The sequence below is a fragment of the Streptopelia decaocto genome (genome assembly GCF_964273445.1).
Source record: "Streptopelia decaocto genome assembly, chromosome: 1".
In the NCBI taxonomy this organism is placed as follows: Eukaryota; Metazoa; Chordata; class Aves; order Columbiformes; family Columbidae; genus Streptopelia; species Streptopelia decaocto.
In genome coordinates, this window is record NC_138663.1 from 68,812,917 (window position 1) to 68,834,747 (window position 21,831).

Here is a 21,831-nt window from a genome sequence, read left to right on the forward strand (position 1 = left end):
AGACTTGATTTCACTCACTCTGGTCACTCCAGTTGCTGGCACAACAGGCACACGCTCCTTCTGACCTGTGATCTCCAGTTGCTGGCACTTAGAGCTCCAAGCACACAAATGCACACAGAACAGAGTGCCTCATTCAGGAATATGCTCAGAAATGAAGTTTGATAAGAAGACAGGACAGATCAGGTACAAGGCATGGCCAAACAAGCAAACTGACCAGCCACTCATTCTTCCATGTTTGTTCCTCCTGAAACCACCTTGCTCCCTTTTATTTCCTGCCTTTAGTTCCTTTCCTATGCATCCTGTAATTCTTGTACAATCTGCAAATACTTTTCCTAGCATTCCCAAGGAAATAAAACAGCTACGACTCAGCATCTGAACTTCAGGAAACGCTTACTGTGTGAGGGTGACTGTTCACTGGCACAAGTTTCCCAGAGAAGTGATGTACTCTCCATCCCTGGAGATTTTCAGAAGCCATCTGGACATGGTCCAGGGCAAACGGGCTCAACCACTCTGCATTTCTGTGCAGGCAGATTTGTCGGGTGGACAGCCACACTGCCTAGGAGCATTTGCAACATCCAGCTTGTGGGAAAACTTGCAAGGACAAAGAAATGCAAGTGAATAGCAAAGAGATCCATAGATCCATCTATTCTGCCTTTTTTTCCTTGAGGAATGATCTCAGGGTTTTTTTTTTGTTTGTTTGTTTGTTTGTTTGTTTTTTCCTTATACCCCTCTTCCCCCTGGCTCCTTTTTCATTTCCATCAACACTTAACATAGTAGAGGAATCTTGGCATGTATGACTGTTTTGTTTTTCAGTAGTCTTGGTTCTTTTTTTCTTTTCACATTAATCAGGCCAAAGTTTGATGTTTTCTAGGAAGGGAAAAAAAAAGAAAAGGATTGTACACTAGTGATGTGAATTTGAAGCAATGTTTACAGCAATATGTATCTGGCATAACTGTTAGAGTTTCTGTAACAGGGGCTGCAGGTCTGCCCTGGGGAGGAAGAGGCCAGGAAGAAAGTGCATCAGCCTTAGGGCAGGAGACACGCAGAGGGGACTCCTGAGGAGGAGACCTGGGGTTGCAGACACACTTTTGGAAGGAGATGCTTCTGAAGGGACTGTGGCCTGTGGGGGACACACACTGGGGCAGGCACAGCCGTGAGGGACTGTGGCCAGCAGATGACCACACTGGGACAGCAGTGCTGGGAAGCATAAAGCAGCTTGGTGGTTCTATGGAAAGGAAAGCTCTGTATGCTAGTTATTGTTGTGAACAGTACTTAAAATTCATGTATGTGTGGGAGGCAAAACTGTCTGGGTTTTAGTAGTGGTGAACTGCGGGAATGGCCTGTGTGGGAGAGGACTATGAAGTGCCCTATACCAGTCACAGTTGCTTCCAGATAGCTCAAAAACTGATGGAAGATCCATTTTAATGTATATTCTCACATTTTTCTTTGATTAGATTCCCAATTCCCCAGCTGCTAATGACCAGAAAGTACAGAATTGACTTGCAGTTTATTCCTACTGTCTTTGGGTCTACAGGTGCTTTGTTGTGTGACAGGTTTTCTAACATTTACACGGCAGCCCTGCACTTCCTACGGCATCACATGCTCACTCCGTTCACGTCACTCATTACATGAGCCAGTGAGAGCTGCACACCTTCCCTGACATCAATAACTCATACAAATGTATGTAAACATGCAAGAGAATACACCTGTAAGCTGTACCTTATCATCAACAGTTCTATGACTCATTAGACTTAATTACTTCATCTGAGCAGTCTTAGCTCTCAGTCAAGTACAGGCAATTTCAAACGGTGTCTTTGGCAAGAAGACTCAGTGCAGACACAGAACCACAAACTCCAAACAGCTGCAGAACGCTGAGTTTCTTTAAGCTTACAATGGCACCCTGGAAGAGACCGCATAGAGTTGCACTGTTAATCTTGATCACAGGTTTTGTATGTTATCTCGTGCACTTATTCCAAGATCAAGGAAAAGGAAGATGTGATTCCTTGGAAGTTAATCCTCGATCTCTGAACCCAGATATCATCATTCAAAGACTGGATCATTTGGATGGGAACATTTATAACCTCTGTAAGTAAAATGCCATGCTGCTTAACTTTTTGAGGATTAGGTATCTAGATTTCCTGAAGGACAGAATAACAGATAGTAGTGATAATGTTTGTTTAGATTCCCCTGGACGCTATTGATTTTTTTCTTTTTCTTGCAGTCTTGAAAAATATTTGTTAGCTTCTCTACTTGCACAAGAAAAAATAAAGTCTTTCATGATCATCATGTTTTTTTGCATATTAGACCTTGAACTCTTTTAGAAGTGGTAAGCAATTTTTAGGTCATTGTACCAGCCTACTAACCTCAGGTGGCTATTGTTCATGTCATTATTTTGTTTGCTATGAAATGCTACCTTTAAGAGAAACAGCCTCCTCTGCGTGGGTGAGCAACAACAGGACCTGTGACTCAGTCGTTTGCCTTTGTGTACCTTGAGCATAGACACAAGAGAGTTTCAGTTTGTGCCAACTGCCTTTTGTCCTCTCGCTAGACACCAGAAAGACAAAGACTTACAAAGAGTCTTCCACCATCTTTGTTAGGCCCTCTCATAAGAAGTTTACATACATCAGTAAGTCACCCCCTGTCCCCAAGCCTTGTCAGGCTCACCTTGTATAAGAGATGCTCCAGTCTCGTAATCATCTTAGTGGTTCTTTGTAGGATTTGCTCCAGTATGTCCATGTGTCTTTTGTACTGAGGATCACAGAAGTGGACACAGCACTCCAGGTGTGTCCTCACCGGTTCTGAGTAGAGGGGAAAGATCACTCTACAAGTTTTTCTGTGCCATTTTTGTATGGCAGAGTCCAGTATTGTGAACTTAACAAGACCTTGAGAGATCAGTATTTATGTGTTCAAAGGTTTCTGATAGAGCAGAAATCAAAAATGGCAATAAAGTTTTCAAAAGATGACGCAAAGGGCTTATTTCTTGTATTTACCTTCAAGAAAAATATGTCCTAAACAACCTCACACAGGCTCTGTGCATTTTATTTGTGGCACAATATTGTGAACCTAACAACACTCTAAGAGGTCAGGGTTCACCTTGTTCAAAGGCTTCAAAACAGAAATCAAAATATTCCAGTAAGCTTATTAGAGGAGATGGCAAAGGGCTCATTTACTGTATTCACCCTAAAGATAAATATAGTAACAACCTGACTTAGATGGGAATCCCATTATGTATCCTGAGAAGATTAATGTAACTCAAGCACAACATCATGGAAATTACTTGGGCCTGATTTAACAATCTGCGTGTTGCCTCTACTCTCGGGCTTCTCCAGTGGTTCCAGTGCAGTGTCCCTTGCTCTGTGCTCATGCAATTGAGAGCAAAATCTGATGCAGGGTATTGTGAAATGTGATTAAAAACTGTCCTCGTGTCAGAGGGAGGCTCTGATGCTACTCTTATGTGAATATCAGTTTAGTTGTAACTTCGTGGTTTTCTTGAACTGCAGTTTATAAGGAGAATTTGGCTCAGTTATGATGATGGAGAGTGTTCTCACTTGCTGTTATAGTCAATCTTTTTCTTATTTTCAATCAGCAAAATCAGTGGAAGCATTACATGAAAATATAAAACAAATAGAATATGATCTGAAGCTGCAAGATAACTCCAAGACTGAAGTACGCCAAGCTGACAATGCGAAGGAGGAAAAGAAGATTGTACACAGTTTGCTCTACCCAGACTCATTTTTGTTCAAACGCTGGGGTACAGATTTAAGGGAAGAGGAGCAAACTGTTGCAGAGAATCTGTTCATAAAATATGGGTATAATGTTTATCTCAGTGACCGGCTACCTCTGGATCGACCTATCAGAGACACCAGATCTCCCAGGTACAGTATAAGCCCTCTCTACATCCACAAGAAGACATGAAATTAAAATTTCTCTCTGCTTCCATCTCAAGTTATCAGAGTCTGAGAATTAATTACTTGAAAAATATAGTGGGGTAAGCATCTAAAGGATTAAGATGTAGGTAAGCATTACACTTCATAAGAGGAAGCCTAAGGGATTTTTCTAGGAATCAGTTGGTTCTCAAAGCCAATAGATAATGTTTTTTAAGCAGACCAGTGGTATTATGGGAGCTGGCATAAGTAATCATTCAAATCCTCATAAGGAACCAGTATCTGTTAAAAAAACGAACTTTTTTTTCTGTTAGTATGATAAGACAATTTATTGCAAACTGGGTGTGAATTAACAACACTGTACTTGGGAAAAGGGGAGTTGTCTTACTGGCAGCCCTCTGGAACATGCAAAAAGCAGGTTATGCAACTGGTTCCTCATTGTACTGCTTCGATGGAGCTGGTTCTACCTAGGACAGACAGTAATATTTTACCCTTGAGTGCAGTTGTCCTCTGGGTCTTGGATCAAGCCTCAGCTCTGGTACATGACAGTTTGCACGTGTTTCTCAGTTCCTAGTGTCTGAAGTAGTGTGAGGGCTGTATAGCAGCTTCCAAAGTGAGTTTCAGGGGGACTTTCTGTGCAGCATATCTTTGGGTGCTCAAGCAGAAGGTGTGGAGTTGTGTGAGGGCATAAAGTGGTGATTCAGTCACAGATCCTCCTGAGGCAGCTCCAAGCTGAATGATCCCTACTCTGCTGTGGGATCATTTTGGAGAGAACTGCTTGGAGCAGTCACCGCAGAGGTGGCTGGAGCAAGCGCATGATTAGCCTGTGTGGTGCCAAAGGGTGGCTTGCAGTGCCTGGTGCTCTTTTGCCTCTCTATGAAGATATATTTGCACAGGCAGCCTTTTGCAGATAGCCACGCAGGCTCTCGAACTAATGGGTAATAAATCTAATGGAGGAACTCCCACAAAAACTCATTCAATTCATGCACAATTGCCATAGGAGAGATTTACTTGGAGCATGAGCTTGCCTCCCAGAGAGCTACATTATGCAGCTACAGAACTCAGGTAGTCTGAGTATTGCTTTCCTGAGTATGTTTTTAAGGGGAGGGAACAACCAGTCCAATAATCCAGCTATACTCTCTTGTCTTCCCTAGAGGGAGTTAGTGCTCAGCACTAATGAAGAAGACCCAGTCCTCACCATCTGCCTGGTGGCCAGGATGTTAATTAGCAGACCTGATAAATATCCCAAATACATACTTTTAAAAAAATTATAGTAAACTGGAAGTACAGAGGTAGTCAGGTTTACTTCAGTACTGGAAACAATTTATTCTGGAGTAGCATGGAGTTCCACAAGGCCTAATTTACTCTGTAAGAAGGATTTTTGAAGCTTTTAAAAGAACTTCTGAAGAGATTCTTTGTCCAAGGGAATCCTTCTCCCATGGCAGTTAAGTATAGCTAGACCTACCTTGCTCTTCTTCATTGCACATACAAAAGCATTATTGTCTAATTTGCTTTTGTCTGCTGTCAAGTTTGGCTATTGTCACATAAATGCAAAAACCATTTGCATTGTAAGTGCAAAAAGCCAAATCTCTCACATGTCCACTACCTTGTAAGTTAATCAGCCCTGGCTTAGTCAACTGTATTCTTTATTTTCAATTTTTATAAGCATTTTGGATTGAGAAACAGTAATTATTCTTCCTTATTGTTTTAGCAGAAATTTTAACTTTACCCAAATGGTTTATATACATACATAACACAACTCAAATGAATAATTAAACTTAGATTTGGGAATTCCTTTTTTTATCACTCATGCTGTTTTTCACTAGATGTTTTAAGCCCAACATCCTAATTCTGCCTTCTTGCAGCTACCTTGCTTTCTGAGTTTCTTTAGAAACTGTACTAAAGTTGTTCTTCTTTTACAGCTGTAAAACGAAAAAATATCCAAAAGACCTTCCAACACTCAGTGTTGTACTTATATTTCTGAACGAAGCACTGTCAATCATCTTACGTGCAATTACTAGTATAATTAAGCGAACGCCTTCTCATTTATTGAAAGAAATCATCCTGGTAGATGATTACAGTTCAAATGGTAAGTGAAGAGAAGGCATGGAGTCTGGCTAATCTATGCCTCTATTGTGTTAAATGACTATTGGTGGCCTTTTGAGTGCACCCAGAGTAGACCACTCAAAATTAAGAAGTAAATTGAGTACAAGAAAAACACAAAACAAAACAAAACCCAAACCCAAACAAAACAAAACCCAACCGTCCAACCAAAAAACATTTCCAAACCTTAACAGTCTGAAAAAAAAAGGCAGCTAATAAGGAACAGGATGATGCTTTGCAAGTATTTGAAAAGGTTAAAAATTGAAGTGAGGGAGTATTTATCACAACTGGCTCATCAGGTACAGTACCAAATAAAGAGTATGCCAAGAAAACTATCTCTGTAGGTGTCTAAAATAACTCTTCAAAGAGTAGTATCTTGGGTTGTGGAAAATACTCCTAGAGGAGGAAGTGGGTGCGTCATTGTTCTTAAAATTGAGCTGAACAAAGCATTGTAAAATCACCTATAAGAAACAGTCCTGCCCCTGATCTTAAGGGTGCTCTGTTTGATTTCTCCTGTTTCCAAGGCATCATAGCTACTAGAAAAACATGTTAGTCTGAGCAGAGCAAGAGTTTAAGTGGATTTCCAAAATGATACTAAGAGATCCCAACTTTCTACTCCTTTTCTCTGACGCTATTGTGTTCTTTGGTGAGGAAGTTGTCATACCTACAGCTCTTATAGAAGCATTTCACATTTTCAGGGCTTATTTTCTCTTTTCATTTCCATATGGTAGAAGATACATACAGAAATCACTGCACTAAGATAGCTATTTTGTTGCTGTTATGGCACCTGTCTAAAGTTTCTACATGCTGATGTATTTTTGTACAATTTAGAAGCCACACAATAACGTCATATGTAAAGGAAATTTAGGTAGTCAAATGAATGCCTGGAATAGAAGCTGTTTTAAAAAATAAGCCTCTTGAATTCATGAGTACCTGAATAATTTTATCTGTTCTGTTAGAAAGAGGAAATCAATTTTTGGTCTGGAATCGAGAGAAGTTGGAAAGCCATTACCAACATGATCTTCTCTATTTCCTAATGTTGATTAACTTTTTTTTTTTTAATCATTAAAATGTGGTTTTAGATGACCTGAAAGAACCTTTGGAAACACACATCAAAAATTACAATACAAAGCATCCTGGACTGCTGAAGATCATCAGACATGAGAAAAGACAAGGCCTAACACAAGCTCGGGTTTCTGGCTGGGAGGCATCAACCGCAGATATTGTTGCAATTTTAGATGCCCATATTGAAGTGAACATGGAATGGTAAGACTATGAAGGCTGGAGAGTTTCTGACATGGGGAGGGGGAGGTGGGCAAGGAGTATAACTTTGTAGCTGGGCCAGATGTCCCATGTGTGGTTCTCCTTTCTGACTTGCCACATGTTAATTGACAGCCACAAAATCATTTATTTCTGAGAGGAAAAGGGATACAATTGTTTGAAATAAACACCAAAGCAGACAAGTAGCAGAGTAAGCTGCTTAGTGAAGAAGAAGAGATAAATGCCTGCTTTCTCTGTATATTTATTTCACTGCTTCATGCAGTGAAAAAACTTAAGAATGATGCAGGTTGTTTAGTTGCATACCAGCAACTTTGGACCTTTATAAGTGTGTTAGGCAGCCATAATACCGAATGACTTTAAAATGGTTTGGTTCTTATTACAGTTTTGACTCATGTTTATTTACTGTTACCCGCTAGTTTAATAGTGCAGGTTCTATAGCTCTATAGGACTCTTTGCAAAGAGAGACAAACAAGCATCTGATGATGGGTATTTATGTTCTGTTAAGTAGTGATGTCTGCGGTACTGTTTTGTGTGAAATCTCTATGTTCTCTCTCCTCTGGGTTGTTGAATTCACTGGCTATTGTCTATTTGTCTCGCTTTCTGGGAGCTGTTACAATCTTAAAAGTAATACTGAAATCCTTTAGTCGTGGCTTTCAGGACTCAATGGGATAGGTTTGGCTGTTGAGACTACGTAGGGAGAGACAAGGTGACTTCCTCTAGGCTTAACAGCGATTGAGGTTCAGCAAAAAGATTCCCTCTATTGGAGTCCAATACTCTCTGAGCGGGTTCTTTTAGATATTCTACATGGAGAAGGTTTAACATTTTCATTCAGACTTTACTTATTTGAAGATATTTGACGTTACACAAGGTTTTGGTTTAGAAAAGTGATACAGTAATATGCTGAAATCACAACACAAGCACAATATAGCAATTGTAGTATACTGCTGAACTGTAATATAAATATGATTCACATTACCGTTCTCTATATGTTCACCATCAAGATGCTGGACATCCCTAGTTGCTGGGAAGGAACACATGGGTTGAATCCAACTCAAGCACATTGCTCTCTTCAAAATTCATTTTGCTGGGTGTTCAGTTTTCATACTCTATGTTGGGCTGTGCCACATATACACTTCCCCCATGTTGGTCTAGCTGACTCAGGATGATAATAATTTCTGTTGACTATTTTAGGAAGGCCTTGTACATAAGCAGTTCCTCCACTTAACTGATATTGCCATTTATCTAACACAAAGACTGCCTTCCAGTTCTCTTGGTGTTGGGATAAGTTCAGCTTCCTTTATGATAGCTGTGGCCACTCCCTACATTCTTCTCTCAACTTTATGAGTATGTTGTCCTTGCCTGTCTTCTCTGAGCCTTCTTCCATCATAGGTATTCATTGACTGGTCACACCCTTTCCCTCATACAGCAGCCATGCCATCAAGGCACAGAGGAAAGAGGGTGAATGATCAAGCTCAGGGCACCTCTCAGGGTATCCTTCCCTTCCTTTTCCTTTCCTTCTTGTCTCTTCATGCAGAGAGTGAAGACTTCCTAGAACCTGCAGGAGGCAGACCCAGGCAGCAATTAACCCAGAAAATTAACTGTGGAACTTATGGTTAGCATGATTAATGACAATAAAAATGCAAGAGTTGCCTAATGGAAGATAGAATTGATCCATGGCATTAGTAATTTGGGCTACTAACACTCCAAGACTGACATATAACTTTTTGTAGAGACCAAAGTCAATGACTTAAGTAAACTAGCTAACCCAGTTTTAGAAACAGGTGGTAAAGTTTAGTACTGTTCATTAGATTTTCACTTTTTAAAGCTGAATGGACTCTGTTTCTAATAGACTCTGTTTCTTAATTTTGGTAGGGCAGAACCTATTTTGTCTCGAATAAAAGAAGATCGCACTGTTATAGTATCACCAGTATTTGACAATGTTCGTTTTGATGACTTTAAGATTATTCAGTATTCAGTAGCTGCAGATGGATTTGACTGGGCACTCTGGTGCCTTTATGAAGCTCTACCAGATGAATGGTACGCTCTTAAAGATGAAACAGCTCCAGTTCGGTAAGTATGAACAAAATCTGAGAGTGGACCAAGATACATGATATCCAATGTAGAGCTAACAGAGGGAACAAGATGTTTCACAGGTGGTGGGATAGATACCTGCAAAGCACATTATACCTGAATAGTTGGTTTGGAAGTGCAGGTTCTTTAGCAGCTCTGAAAATCTCAGTACAGCAGTTGCAGGGCTGTATTACAGGATCTGCCTTGTGCTGATCCTTCTGTCAGATTTTCAGGCAATCCCCGAGCCTTTGATTTTTCTATCCTATTTTCCTTAAGTAGGAGTGTGGTACTAATATTTATTAACTCTACAAGATGAACTGGGGCCCCTCTCCATGCTTGCCCAACAATATGGAGTGAATCTCACAACTTTGTTGGACAATTGCATGTCTGTGAGAACTCACATGTATTCAAGTTGTGCAGTTCTTTCTTTGGAGGTGTTGGAGTGGCAGATGATTGTAGTAATCTTGGCAGGCCTTTTCAACCCTTATCACTTCTGTATCACAAGCAAGAAAAAGATGTGAACACAACACACACAGGTTTTATATCTAAAGTGACCCCTTACTGCTAGGCTTGGGATCCACTTTGTGAGCATCTGGTGGCAGCCAGCAGAGGTTAACCCACCATTCTTATTTGTGTAAAGGTCTTTAAAATTTACTGTGTAGATCCTGAGGAGGAAAGACACCATGAAAACATTTGAAAATAATGTACTGTCTTTTTCAGATGAGATCACAGATTTCTTCATTTGTATACTACTACACCTGGTAGCCAAACATTCAGATAGGACTGCACAGATACCTAAATAAACAACTATAGGTGAAATTGGCACCTGTATGTGTTAAAAACATTATACAGTGAGCGTTAATGGTTTGGGCAGGAGAATGGAACGAAAGCAAGCCAAATGTAGGTTAAAGAATGTTCTGTGAGGGGGTGTCCACAATTCTTAGACCAGACAAAACAGAAGCAGATTTAGTCATAGAAAATGGGGACACCAAAAGAGCACCAAATCCCCTCTCAGTTCCCTTCTCCCCACCTCTAGAGTTCATCCACAGTGGAGCTGGTCCTGCCATACGATTGTCTCATCTCTCTTTCAAAACCTCAATTGACAGTGACTCCACAATACCTCTTGGCAATGGGCTTTAGTGTTTAAGTTTCCTTAATGTTAGGTAAAATTGCATAACGTCCAACCTAATTCTTCCTTGCTGCAGCTTAATCTGTTTTTTTTCTTCTCTTGAATGTAGGAAAATTGTTGTTACATCTCCTCTCAAAATAGGTCTATTTCTTAAAAAAATACTTGATCATGCTTTTTAGACCATTGATCAGCTGTCTTCTGGATTCTTTAATGCTGATCCACATGTTGTTCTCGATTAAATATGTTACTCTCTCTTGGATACAACTGGAATCCTTCTGGAAGTTCAAGATGTGACTGATGGCTAATTGATTTTACTTCATTTCCATCATTGTTGTTTCATTATAATTTTACTTGTTTGGTTCTCCAGAAGCCCATCTATAATGGGGATTCTTGCTGCAGACAGGAAATTTCTGGGTGAGATTGGTGTACTGGATGGTGGAATGCACATCTATGGAGGAGAAAATGTGGAACTTGGACTGAGGGTAAGCCTATTTTTTCACCTTTTTCGCAAAGATAATGAATATTAGTATGTGATTTTGTTTGAAAGCACTCAGGCCGTTGTTTATTGTTCAAAGCATGGGTTAATAGTTCAAAACAACTCTGTTTTACTTTGGGTACCAGATGGAAGTGACAGATTTCCAAAGGTGTTTATGGCTCACCAGCAAGATTTTGTTGATATTTCTTAATTATTTTGTCTCCTGTAAAAATTTAAGGTATATGTTGCTTGGCTCAGCAGAAGAATGAGATCAAGTTAAATGTCATTCTGCATTAGGAAAAAACAAAACCACAAGACCAGAAAGAGGTCTGTCTGCCCTAGAAAGTCATGTGTTTTTCAGCTTTGAATGTCTTCAAATCAAGAGGCTTTTTTTTTTTTTGGGGGGGGGATAGTTTTATCTGGAGTGTCTTTAGTTATTAGAGAACATAAGAAAGCACCAAAAATTCTACTTATGAGTATTTTTCAAAAGTAACGGTGATTGGATATACTCTAGAAGACCTGAGAAGAAAAAAATGAACTTAACGCTTATCTGTATAAAGAAGAGAAGGTATGGTAGATGGTAGGATGTGAGAATTATAAACCTGTTAACAAGACTTAAATATCTAGGACAAAGGGCTTGGTTCTCTTTTTTTTGTAAATAAAAGGCTCTGTAAACTAGAGGTCCTTGAAAGAAGTCAGCAACCAGTTTCAAAATGACCGTGAGGAGGAGGCACTTCATTCTTCCAGTAGCAGACCAGACCAACAGTCGAGGAGCAGAGCTCCTCCCAAAGGGTATTGAGGGTCTTAAAAGCTTGTAGTCATTTTGGGGGGAGACTGAACTGTTACAGAAGAAAAACCTACTCAAAGTTAGTAAACAAAAGTGAATCACAGGAATATGCAGAAAGTCCCCTGACATTAAAATAATTGGGGGCTGAGAGAGGTAACATATGTACTTGTCTTGTTCTTAACCTTCCCCAGGACTAAATTTGCAGTCACTGCACTATACAGAATACTAGGCAAGAGGGACTGTGGGTCTAGTATGGGCATTTTCTCATGTTTTTATAGATTTTTCTTTTTTGTTCTGCTATCTACTAGTAAGCACATAAAAGATAATACAGACAATATACATTTGTCTGAGCAAATAATGTAAAAAAAGACCATTTTTTTTTTTATTTCTATAACAAGGGAGCATGCTTTGTGAAAAGCAGAAGACACCACACTGAGTCATGTTGATATACTAACTTGGGTTGATACCATATTGGAGATTTTGGCACATTTTTCCATTATTTGTGGTGGTCATGGCCAAAGACTCCGTGCTTCAGATTCTATCTGAGACTGAAATGTCACATGTTGTCACTTCATGTCTTGCAAGGCAGGTTGTGAATTAATATTTCAGTTCTGTTGCTTGAAAAAAATAAATTTACACTTCTTTCTTTATTGCCCTGCATCATTCACAGTGCTGGCAACGTATGTCTGGTCTGTAAACATTTATACAAATGCCGGAAGTGAAAAAAATGGAGAGTTGGTTCAGTTAAAATACAAAAATGCTCTGAAAATTTATTGTAAAAATAGCTTTAAAGGTCTCTGTTTATTTCTGTTGTGAAGTTTTCTTGTGTCATATATGCTTGGTTAGCATGTAAGCAGCCTCTCATGTTTTTCTTTAGCCAGCTGTCAGTCCGGAAAAATTTAAAGTGAGCATATGAAAGGAAGTCTGTAGTAAATGATGGACCATTGTGTGGTGATCCCTAAACTAGGACAATAAATCTGCATTGTGCAGTGCCATGTGGACTTTGCAGCCTGAGTTCAGTTCTGCATAGCTGTTTACCTTTTGAAGAGCTTCCACACTTACACTGGTTCATGTATTGTCAGGCTGGGTGTGTTTGTTCTGGAGCTTTGGTACTTTTGAAACGTTGGTTATGGCCTGCTTAGGTATATCTTTGAATTCCATATACGTGTTTTCCAGGAATCCTCTGGATTTCTCTTTCCCTTGAATTCTCCCTAGTTTTTAAGATCTTGCAGGACCAGCTTTGTTCTTGGCATGTCCCAGGCAATGTCACTGCTTCTGAAGGATTCAGGCCCATAAGCCCCACAGTATTTAGCAGTCTAGCTCCTAGTAAGATCTTTTGGAGGTATGTACCAATTTTCCTTGGTGCATCTATGCCAATTGATCTGAGCGCCTTATCCAGGAAACTGGTGAGTCGTTTTCTCAATGGTGATGCCAAAGATAAAGAAGAAAGAACGTGCCTCTACTTTCCTGGACCTGTGACAGGGTTACACACAGTAGGAATGAAAAGTATTGAAAAATCATTTTCGTTCACTGAAGCCAGGAAATAGAACTTTGAATGTTGAGGTTATGGCAGTTCATCTAGTGAAGGAGTGTGGGGGAGCAGAAATGGAAGAACTTTAACAGAAAGTGCAAAAAGTTTGAATAAATAGGCAACTTTACCTCAAATTCTTTCTTCTTGACCTAGGCCTGGCAGTGTGGAGGTAAAATAGAAGTGCTGCCCTGTTCAAGAATCGCTCATTTGGAAAGAGCTCACAAGCCTTACTTGCCGGACTTAAGCACTGCAGTGCAACGCAACGCTTTGCGGGCAGCCGAAGTGTGGATGGATGACTACAAGTACATGGTTTACTTTGCATGGAATCTTCCAATTGAGGTGACAGTGTTTCTCTGTGTTTCCAATTGGAATCCAAAATCTAAAAGTCATCAAATCAGACCATGTGCTCACATGAAAAGAGGGATACTGTGAAAAAAAAAAATATATATATATTTTAACAATTATTGATATCAACAGCACTCGAGAGCCATTATCATAGACATGTTCCTCTTAGGTTCAGACCAAGAGCTGATGTCTAACTTGAAGAACATAAAATTAAACTATTTAACATGTATTATAACTTTTTTTAAGGAAATATTTTACTTGGAATATTCAAAATCTTGCACAAAAGAGCATGTGCCTAGTGATCTGGGTGTCCCTGAATATCTTTTAAATAAGCAAAATTGAACTTTAAATACAGTGTTCAATTAGTCTTCATCACATACCCAAAAACATTTATTAAGCGAACTCTTCTCTCTGCAGCCCAAAGTTTTGCTTTTATTTTTTCTGTTTGTTTGTTTGTTTTGGTTGGTTGGGTTTTGTTTTGTTGTTGCTGTTTTGTTGTTGTTTTTTCCCTGCAAGAAAAGGGGAAAATCTTATGGCATCCTTAGGAGGTTGAAAAATGGTAATACCAGGAAACTGAGAACTTAAATAATAATCTCAGTCCTTTTAATTACAGGCTTTTTTTCTCCTTTTGATTAATTTCAGTACTTCTGCATAAGGTTTTAATTTTTCTCTAGCACAAACTGTTGAAGATACTGGAAATGTGAGACCAGATCTTTTGAGTATTTATAACTTCAGTCAATTAAAAAAACCCCACAAATGTGTGAATTTTCCCAGCCTGCACCTCAGTGCAAAAGAAGAATAGCCTACCACCTCCTTGTGGTTTTTTGAATAGATATTAAACAAACAAATTTAAATACATAGTAATATAGCATAAATCAAAACTTCAGAATAATCCACTTTCCTTCCCCATTAATTACATTTTACTGTAAGTATTTGGAATTTTTCGTCTGAAAATGTTAGTCATCAAATACTAAGCCATTGGTAGGAACATAGTATCAGTTCTATCATGAAATGAAACTTGAGTATAACTTGTTCATCTTTAATGACCCCTTTTCTTTGGGATGTACGAGTCTATTTGAAAATTCGAACCTCACTTATTGAGGTCACAGACTGCATTTTCCAGAGCTGCTTAAAGACAGGGTGTAAGCTCCTGTTCAACTGATTTCTGTCAAATTTTCCTGCTGGAGCTATTACGCTTTGCCTAAGAAGTTGCACAGTCTTGGAAACAATAGTTTGAATCTTCATTGATCCCATATGAGATGAGCTTCACAGTCAACAGTCTATTGATTGTTAAGGTTGTTCATAAGCTCTGTCTTATTTTTCACTTACGGCTAGCCATATCTACCTTAGATGTTCTTTATATTTACGAAGTTGTAACATGTTAGTTTTTCCAGTACTTCATTGGGACCTCTAGGCAAATGTGTTCTGAAATTTAAAAATTCTACAGGTTCTTTTAATGAACCTTTAAATATATTTTTATGTTTTGAATAGACATAGTGTTCTGAAATTTTACGTATTGCTCTTGCAGAATCCTGGAATAGACTTTGGAGATGTTTCTTCCAGAAAAGAGCTAAGGAAAAAACTGAAATGTAAAGGCTTTGACTGGTACATTAAAAATGTTTACCCAAATTTAATACCTCTTCCCAACATTGTTGGCTATGGAATAGTAAGTGTTGAATCTGTTTATTTGAAATAGAGAAAAACTAATTACCTCTACTGTTATGGAATTGTTGTGGACACTGTTTTGCTGATTATATGTTTTTCTAGAAACTTTAAAAATACTCTTACATGTCTTTCTAGACACTGAAGCTTTCTAAAATCTTTTTCATATTAGTTATCAGTCTGGAATTTCTAAACTGTGGTTATTGTGTATGTAATGGTGGGAGCACAACAGTAGTTTGGGACAGTGCTTAACATGCATCTTTTTACTGCATGCAAAACTCGTATATTGACCAACAAGAATGGATCAATATCTTCTTGTAAGGGCCTGAAGTTTTCAATGGACTATATGGATTTTTTTTTTTTTTTTTTCCTGCAGAGATTAGGAGGATAATTTGGAAAGAACGCAGACATTAATCAGGATAGCATGTAAACATTGGAAGTCAGGTCACTGTTTGCAAAAGAGAGAACTAATCACCCAGGCTGCAGTAGCTTCTCAGTATAGGTATGCATTTTCTAGACCCAAGCTTGCATACCTTGCTGGAGCTCGGCTGTGATACTCACCTGTTTGGAGCTGCCTGGTGACTTCTGAACATGGTGCTGCATGACATGATGTCAATGAGTCTTTGGACCTTAGGTTTGCTTTTGATTTGTGCTGTGATCAATTATTTCTACAAAGTTAATCTGAGATTTTTTTTTTCCTAAACCCATATTGTATCTTCCACTTCAGGATTTGATGCAGGGCTCTCAAGATGGTTTCTAAAAATAGCAGCGAGGAGATGAAAACTGGATTGCTGTTCCTCGCGGTAAATTTCCTGTTTTATTCTGCAGATGAAAAACACATTGAAAGAAGACATCTGTCTTGATCAGGGCCCTGTCCCTGGAAACACACCAATTATGCATCCCTGTCATGCATATACACCACAGGTAATAAAAGCAACTAATCAGATCTTCACATATGAGCTGTTGTTAACTGTTCCTTTCAAACATCCTCAGGGCCATAAAAAGCATCAAAACTATTACCTCCATGCTATCCAAAAAGCAATATTAACCTTTATTTCATTGAATTCTGCTCCCCAATGCAAATATAAGCAGAGCAGATTCCTGTGGAGATCTAAGAGCATTAAACTAAGGCTTTTGGTTTAGCCTTGCCAAAACAATGCGAGACCTTTTGTTGATACTGATTGATCTTGCTGATTAAGAGAATGGGAGAGAGGTGGAACTCTTCCTCACACCTCACTGCCCATCCTCTCAGTAAGAGGGAAGCTAAGTGTTACCATTCAATTGTAAGCATCTTGTTGTTTTTTTATTTTTTTCATTGGAAAGCAGAAGGTTGTTGCATAGGGTCAAATTCATCCTGGTTTAATTACTGATAGGTCAGTGAATGCTGGTGCTGTACAGGTGTTACCTCTCAGTATCAGTTTTGGAACTGTCTACTGTCATCTGCTGACAAGATTTCCCTGGTATCTCAATTCACTGACAGCAGTGTTGCTTTGCCTTTCAGCACATCTTTTATCACAGCACTGGAGAATTGTATGTGGGAGGTTTACGTGCCCGACGGAATACAGTCGATAGATGCCTAACAGACCCGGGGAATGGGGACTTGCCAGTTTTAGAGCAATGTGACACAGCTATGAATAAAAGCCTGAACCTACACTGGGATTTTAAACAGGTAGATGGATTTCTACATCCCCACATTTCAATAAGCTTTCCCATTATATTGAATCCTTAGGCACTTTCCTTGCAAAGCAGTTTGGGTCTGAATAATGTTACCTCAACTGCAAGATTTGCAGGTGCCACTGCAAGAGCTATGGTGAAGCTGATTGAGTCTTCAAGAGTGTGTGATATTAAAAACAAGGCGATGGTCACACAACTGAAGCTGACTGAGTTACCAGAATTTAACTTATTCTCACTTTCTGTCTGAACCACAGCCACTTATTTGTACTCCAGCTGTCTGTCAGTCTTGATAGAATCAGCTGGTTTGAGCCTTTTACTTGATGGTTTGAGTCTTTTAGTTTTTAGCTGGGCTGACTAAAAACCTTCACTTGCTCAGTTATCACAGTTCAGTTAACGGGCCGGGAATGTTCAAGCCCTGGTGCCTCTGTCGCTTTTGACAGTCTGAATACATATTGTGAACTCTTTCCACTGTCCACCATCTATTTCCCAGCCTCCTCATAAGACCTGTTGGTCTTAGGGAAAAAGTGGGCTGATGCCTTGTCCTGCCCACTCTCTGGTGTAATCTTCTGTACCAGCATCTGAATATGGAAATCCTTGTTGGGGATCAGGTTCGTCCTTTCAGAGCTCAGTATATGGCTGGTGATTAGAGCCTTCAAGCCACGTTCACTTCATTTGTGCAAGATTTATGCCAGCCGATGCAGACATACTTAAGGTCTGAAGTGATACTTTTGTATTCTGTATTCAGTGCCACTGAATACAGAATACGATAATACTAGCTTTGTCAGATAGTCTAAAACAGATACTGCTGTGCTGCTGGGGCAGGATAAACAGGCAGCAATGAAAATGATGGAGGTAGGTGCAAAAGGAAGCCATAGAGCTTCTCCCCTCTCAGGCATTTCAAACCTTATTAGCTTTATGTAATTCATATTTAATTAATTTTATGTGTAATGCACAGGCCTTCTTACTGTGTCTCTCAGTGAAAAATTAAGCAGTGGTTGAGAACAGAGGAGTTTCAGTCATGTGCATCAAATAATATAGACCTACCTGGTCTGCAGAAATTCCACTCGTGAGCTTTTGTTCATCCTTAGTCTGGTCTGTAACCACAAAGCTTAGAAAAAATGGCAGGTATGTTTCTGGAAGATTTAGACTCACCTCAAAAGTAAACTTTCATTGAGCATTATCATAGTGAATCAACTGAGTGCCTGAAGGAGCTGGTTAAGATCCTGTTTGTTCTGGAGTCCAACAGCTTATGAAAATCCTCATTTCCAATGTGATGTGTTGACTTAATCACACCCCACCCAATAGCTGGTAATGAAATATCAACTTAGAGATAAGAGACAAATATGTTACTAGCTCTTTCAAAACAGGATACAGTCTTAAAATTTACTATAATCATTTTTTTTGAACTGTAAAAAATCCCAAAGACTGCGCAAAAAACAACCACCACTCACCCTTTCCTCTAACTCCAACAAAACAGACACAAAATTAACCTCCATATATATTTCAATATGCCTTGGAGAGTTCCATAAGCTGTCACACATCATTAGCCTGAGGAAAATGCAACATTTTTCTTTCAGATTTGTGACCTACTAGTTTTTCTCAAACACATTAGTAGAGGCCGAGAGAATTGCTTCCTGACTGAACACTATTTTATAAGCCCTCAGCTTCTCTCATACTTCCTTTCTTTTTGCAGGGATCAGCCATAATCAACAAGAGCACTAAAAGATGCCTCGAAATCACAGCAGATGATTCAGTTTCATACAGACCTGTAATGCGGAAGTGCACAGGCCAAAGGTGGAATATCCAACACACGGTGAAGGACTGGGGAAAGACAAAAGACCTACCTGGAACAGATGTCACAGCACCCAAAGCATTGACTAGAGGATGATTTTACTTGAAATTTGCTGTGTTTGCAATGCAGCACTGAAAGCAATGATCTCAAGGGGGTTTTTACACAGGTTGTTACAATGTATTCATTATTGCAAGAGGTAGGAGCTACTCATGGAAAGGAGCAAGTTTGTCTCATTAAACTCTTGGGGCATTACCCTCCCTAAGTTTCCTCAGTTAGGAGAGGGATTGTCTCTGCTCTCTTTTCTTGTTACCAGAGAGAAGCAGTGATGACTGAGAGTGTTTCAACCCACTTAAGTTCCTCCTGTTGTCCTTTACAAGTGCCTTTCTCTGCTCATTAATGGAAGAATAGTGTAAGGTCTCTAACTTTCTAACTTTGTCATTTCAGTTAGATATGAAAATTCAGAAGAAATGAAAGTGGGTCTGACTTTCCGAGCTTATCTTAGGCTGAACTGGATCATTGTTCTTGTCTTAGGTCATATAGGTAATGCAAAGTCAAGATGTGCTTATGCTAGTGGCTGAAATGAAATACATCCTGTTCTTTTGTCCCTATACATTATCTAGACATATCTCAGTTTCTCAGTGAAGCTTATTGGATTCAACAGTATGCCACACTAAGGCTGTTTTATGTTTACCTATGTTAAGCTGGTTTGTGCCAGCCAGCTGACAGAGTGCATAAAGTCACTTTGGAAACAACAGAATTCAGTGATTTCCACAAACTAATACAAGACCAATGCAATAGCATATATCTGTCAAAGAAACTGAGTAAAATATGACATGAATTGCTAATGGGAGGCAACTTCCAGGTAGACATGATATGAGTTAATGAGTTAATTAGATGACACTGGCTGTCCTACATCTTAGAGTAACCACTCCTAGAAGATACATTTATTTGTTAAAGGGAACTCCTCTAAAATAAACTAAGTCTAAATATAAAGTGTATTCAGGGTTTGTTTGAAAAAATTGTTTAAATATAATTCAATGTGACTTGTGTTTAACTTCCTAATTTCTCTGTAAATTTTATGTGAACTCTTTGGCCCTGATATTCAGGATTGGAATTGGACAAGGTCTTCTTACAGGACAGTCTTTGGTCCTTAGGGTTTGTTTTGTTTAGTTTTTAGTTTTTGTTTTTGTTTTTTGGTCTTTGTATGTTTGTTTGATTGTTTTTGTTTGTGTCTTTTTTTTTTTTTTTTAAACTTTCTTAAAAATGCCACATTTGAACCAGATTGAATTTGAACTATTGAAGTCAACTTTTATTCCCATATCCTGGGTCAAAGCCAAAAACACCAAAGAAAGTGGAATATGTGCTCTGGTGGTTTTCTGCATCTTCAACAGTGTGTCTTACCAAAGTCAAAGGATTAGTATTTTGGCAAGCACAATGAAGACAGAGGGAATTTTACCACTACAACTGAAATTATAATCTGGCCTTCTGGTGATGGTGAATAAAAGTAAGGCTTTCCTTCTTGGTTTTGTGCTCAAGCAAGCTTGGCTTTACTGCTTATGCAACAGGAATTCACCTTGGGAGGAAGAACTAGAAGAAGCAAAAAGATTTTTTTCTTTACTGTTTGGTGGAATGGGGAGAATAGCCAGTTTGGAGACACGAACTTTGTAAGGGACTACCAATTGTCAGTCTCTCTAAAGCACAAAAGAGGTCTGTCTCCAGAGGACCAAACCATGTGTGGTGGTTAATGAAAAACCCCATTGCTTTAGTTCACTTTTTTTTCCCCCTGATTTTTCCCATCTCAATTTATGTCCTCATTTTCCTTCCTTGTTGTGAAATTAGCTCTTTTGAAACATTAAGAGTATGTGTTATCAGTGAGGTACAGCCTTCTGCTTGCATTGAGAGCAATCCAGTCAGGATCAGTGAGCAACCTTTAACCAATTTTTTTTTTTTTCTGTCTTATGTCAAATGCAAGAGTAGATTATTAGGTACAGAAAAGTTTAGCAGAAAAGTAATAATTTTCAGAAAGTTGCCCAAGTTTGCTTCTGCATCTTCTTTAGACTTTGAATTTCTGTGTGGCTGCCATCTTTTTTTGTTGGGTGTGTGCATGTGCCATTAACCTGGATGGACAGAACCTGGCTCATTACTGTTTTCACCTATTTGTGACTATGCATGTCCGTGTCACAGCACAATTTTTCCATTCTAACACAAGATAGAAGTAGCTCATTTTGTTCTCTGGTTTGGTTTAATATTCCTGGGCTTTATTCACTCTATTTAAGATTCTATATACCTGTTTTCCTGTCCACATTTTCCAGCGCAGAGTGGGTTTTTTTGTTTGTTTGTTTGTTTGTTTTCCTACTAAGTAACCTATAAATGCATGATTTTTTAAATCTTCAGCAGACTGGGAGCCTGAGTTTTCCATTCTGCTGAGAGATTCGGGTGAGGTGAGGACACCCGCTGGATTGACAATTATTTGCCAGCACGGAGAGGACCAGAGGGTAAAGCTGCTCATAGTCAGTCACCCAGGAACCCTCAGAAAACCATGCAAGCCTGAAGACTGTCAATGAGATAGAGGGTCCATCAATCACACCAGGTGGATCAGAGTCATGTCCTGTCCCTTGTGCCTGGAAAGTTACCAGCTGTGTTTGTAATCTCAGATTAGATTTCAGGCTGCTTTTACTGATTTTTGGCAGCCTTGTTGTTACTTCAAAGCATGATTTTCCATCTGTTCACTGAATTTACTTGCAGTCCCTGGTCCTCCCAGCCAAGGCAAAATGGTACCTTACAGAGTGTGTGTTTGCTTGCAAAATTCCCCAGAAATGTGCCATCTGTTGCTAGGTCCTCAAAGCAACAATGATAATGGCAGTAGCTTTGAAACAAAACCATGTTTACTTGAGCCCTACTGTGGTGGACTCACAGAGCTCTGAATTCAGTGTCATGATAACTGTTTCCTTTTAATGCTGTATGTATTTTTGTTACATTGGTTCAAAGGAGATTTGCAAACATAGATCAGCTTTGTGTAGATTATTTAGCAGAAATTCTCACTGTGTTATTTATGCAAGTGTTAGTATTCAAATCTAGGAACTGCATGGTGTAATGGC

At 39.2% G+C, this 21,831-nt stretch overlaps 1 protein-coding gene across 1 annotated transcript; it reads left to right on the top strand.

The window, feature by feature from the left end:
* Positions 1 to 481: 481 nt before the first annotated feature.
* On the top strand, positions 482 to 18,829 carry GALNT8 (polypeptide N-acetylgalactosaminyltransferase 8; the record flags this gene model as incomplete). The annotated part of the gene is made up of 12 exons (XM_082074920.1): positions 482 to 614; positions 1,978 to 2,085; positions 3,587 to 3,875; positions 5,807 to 5,973; positions 7,070 to 7,253; positions 9,141 to 9,338; positions 10,835 to 10,949; positions 13,414 to 13,599; positions 15,134 to 15,271; positions 16,096 to 16,191; positions 16,769 to 16,936; positions 18,635 to 18,829. The coding sequence occupies 12 exons, from the start codon at positions 482 to 484 to the stop codon at positions 18,827 to 18,829; spliced, it is 1,977 nt and encodes a 658-aa protein (XP_081931046.1).
* Between the last annotated feature and the right edge of the window lie 3,002 nt (positions 18,830 to 21,831).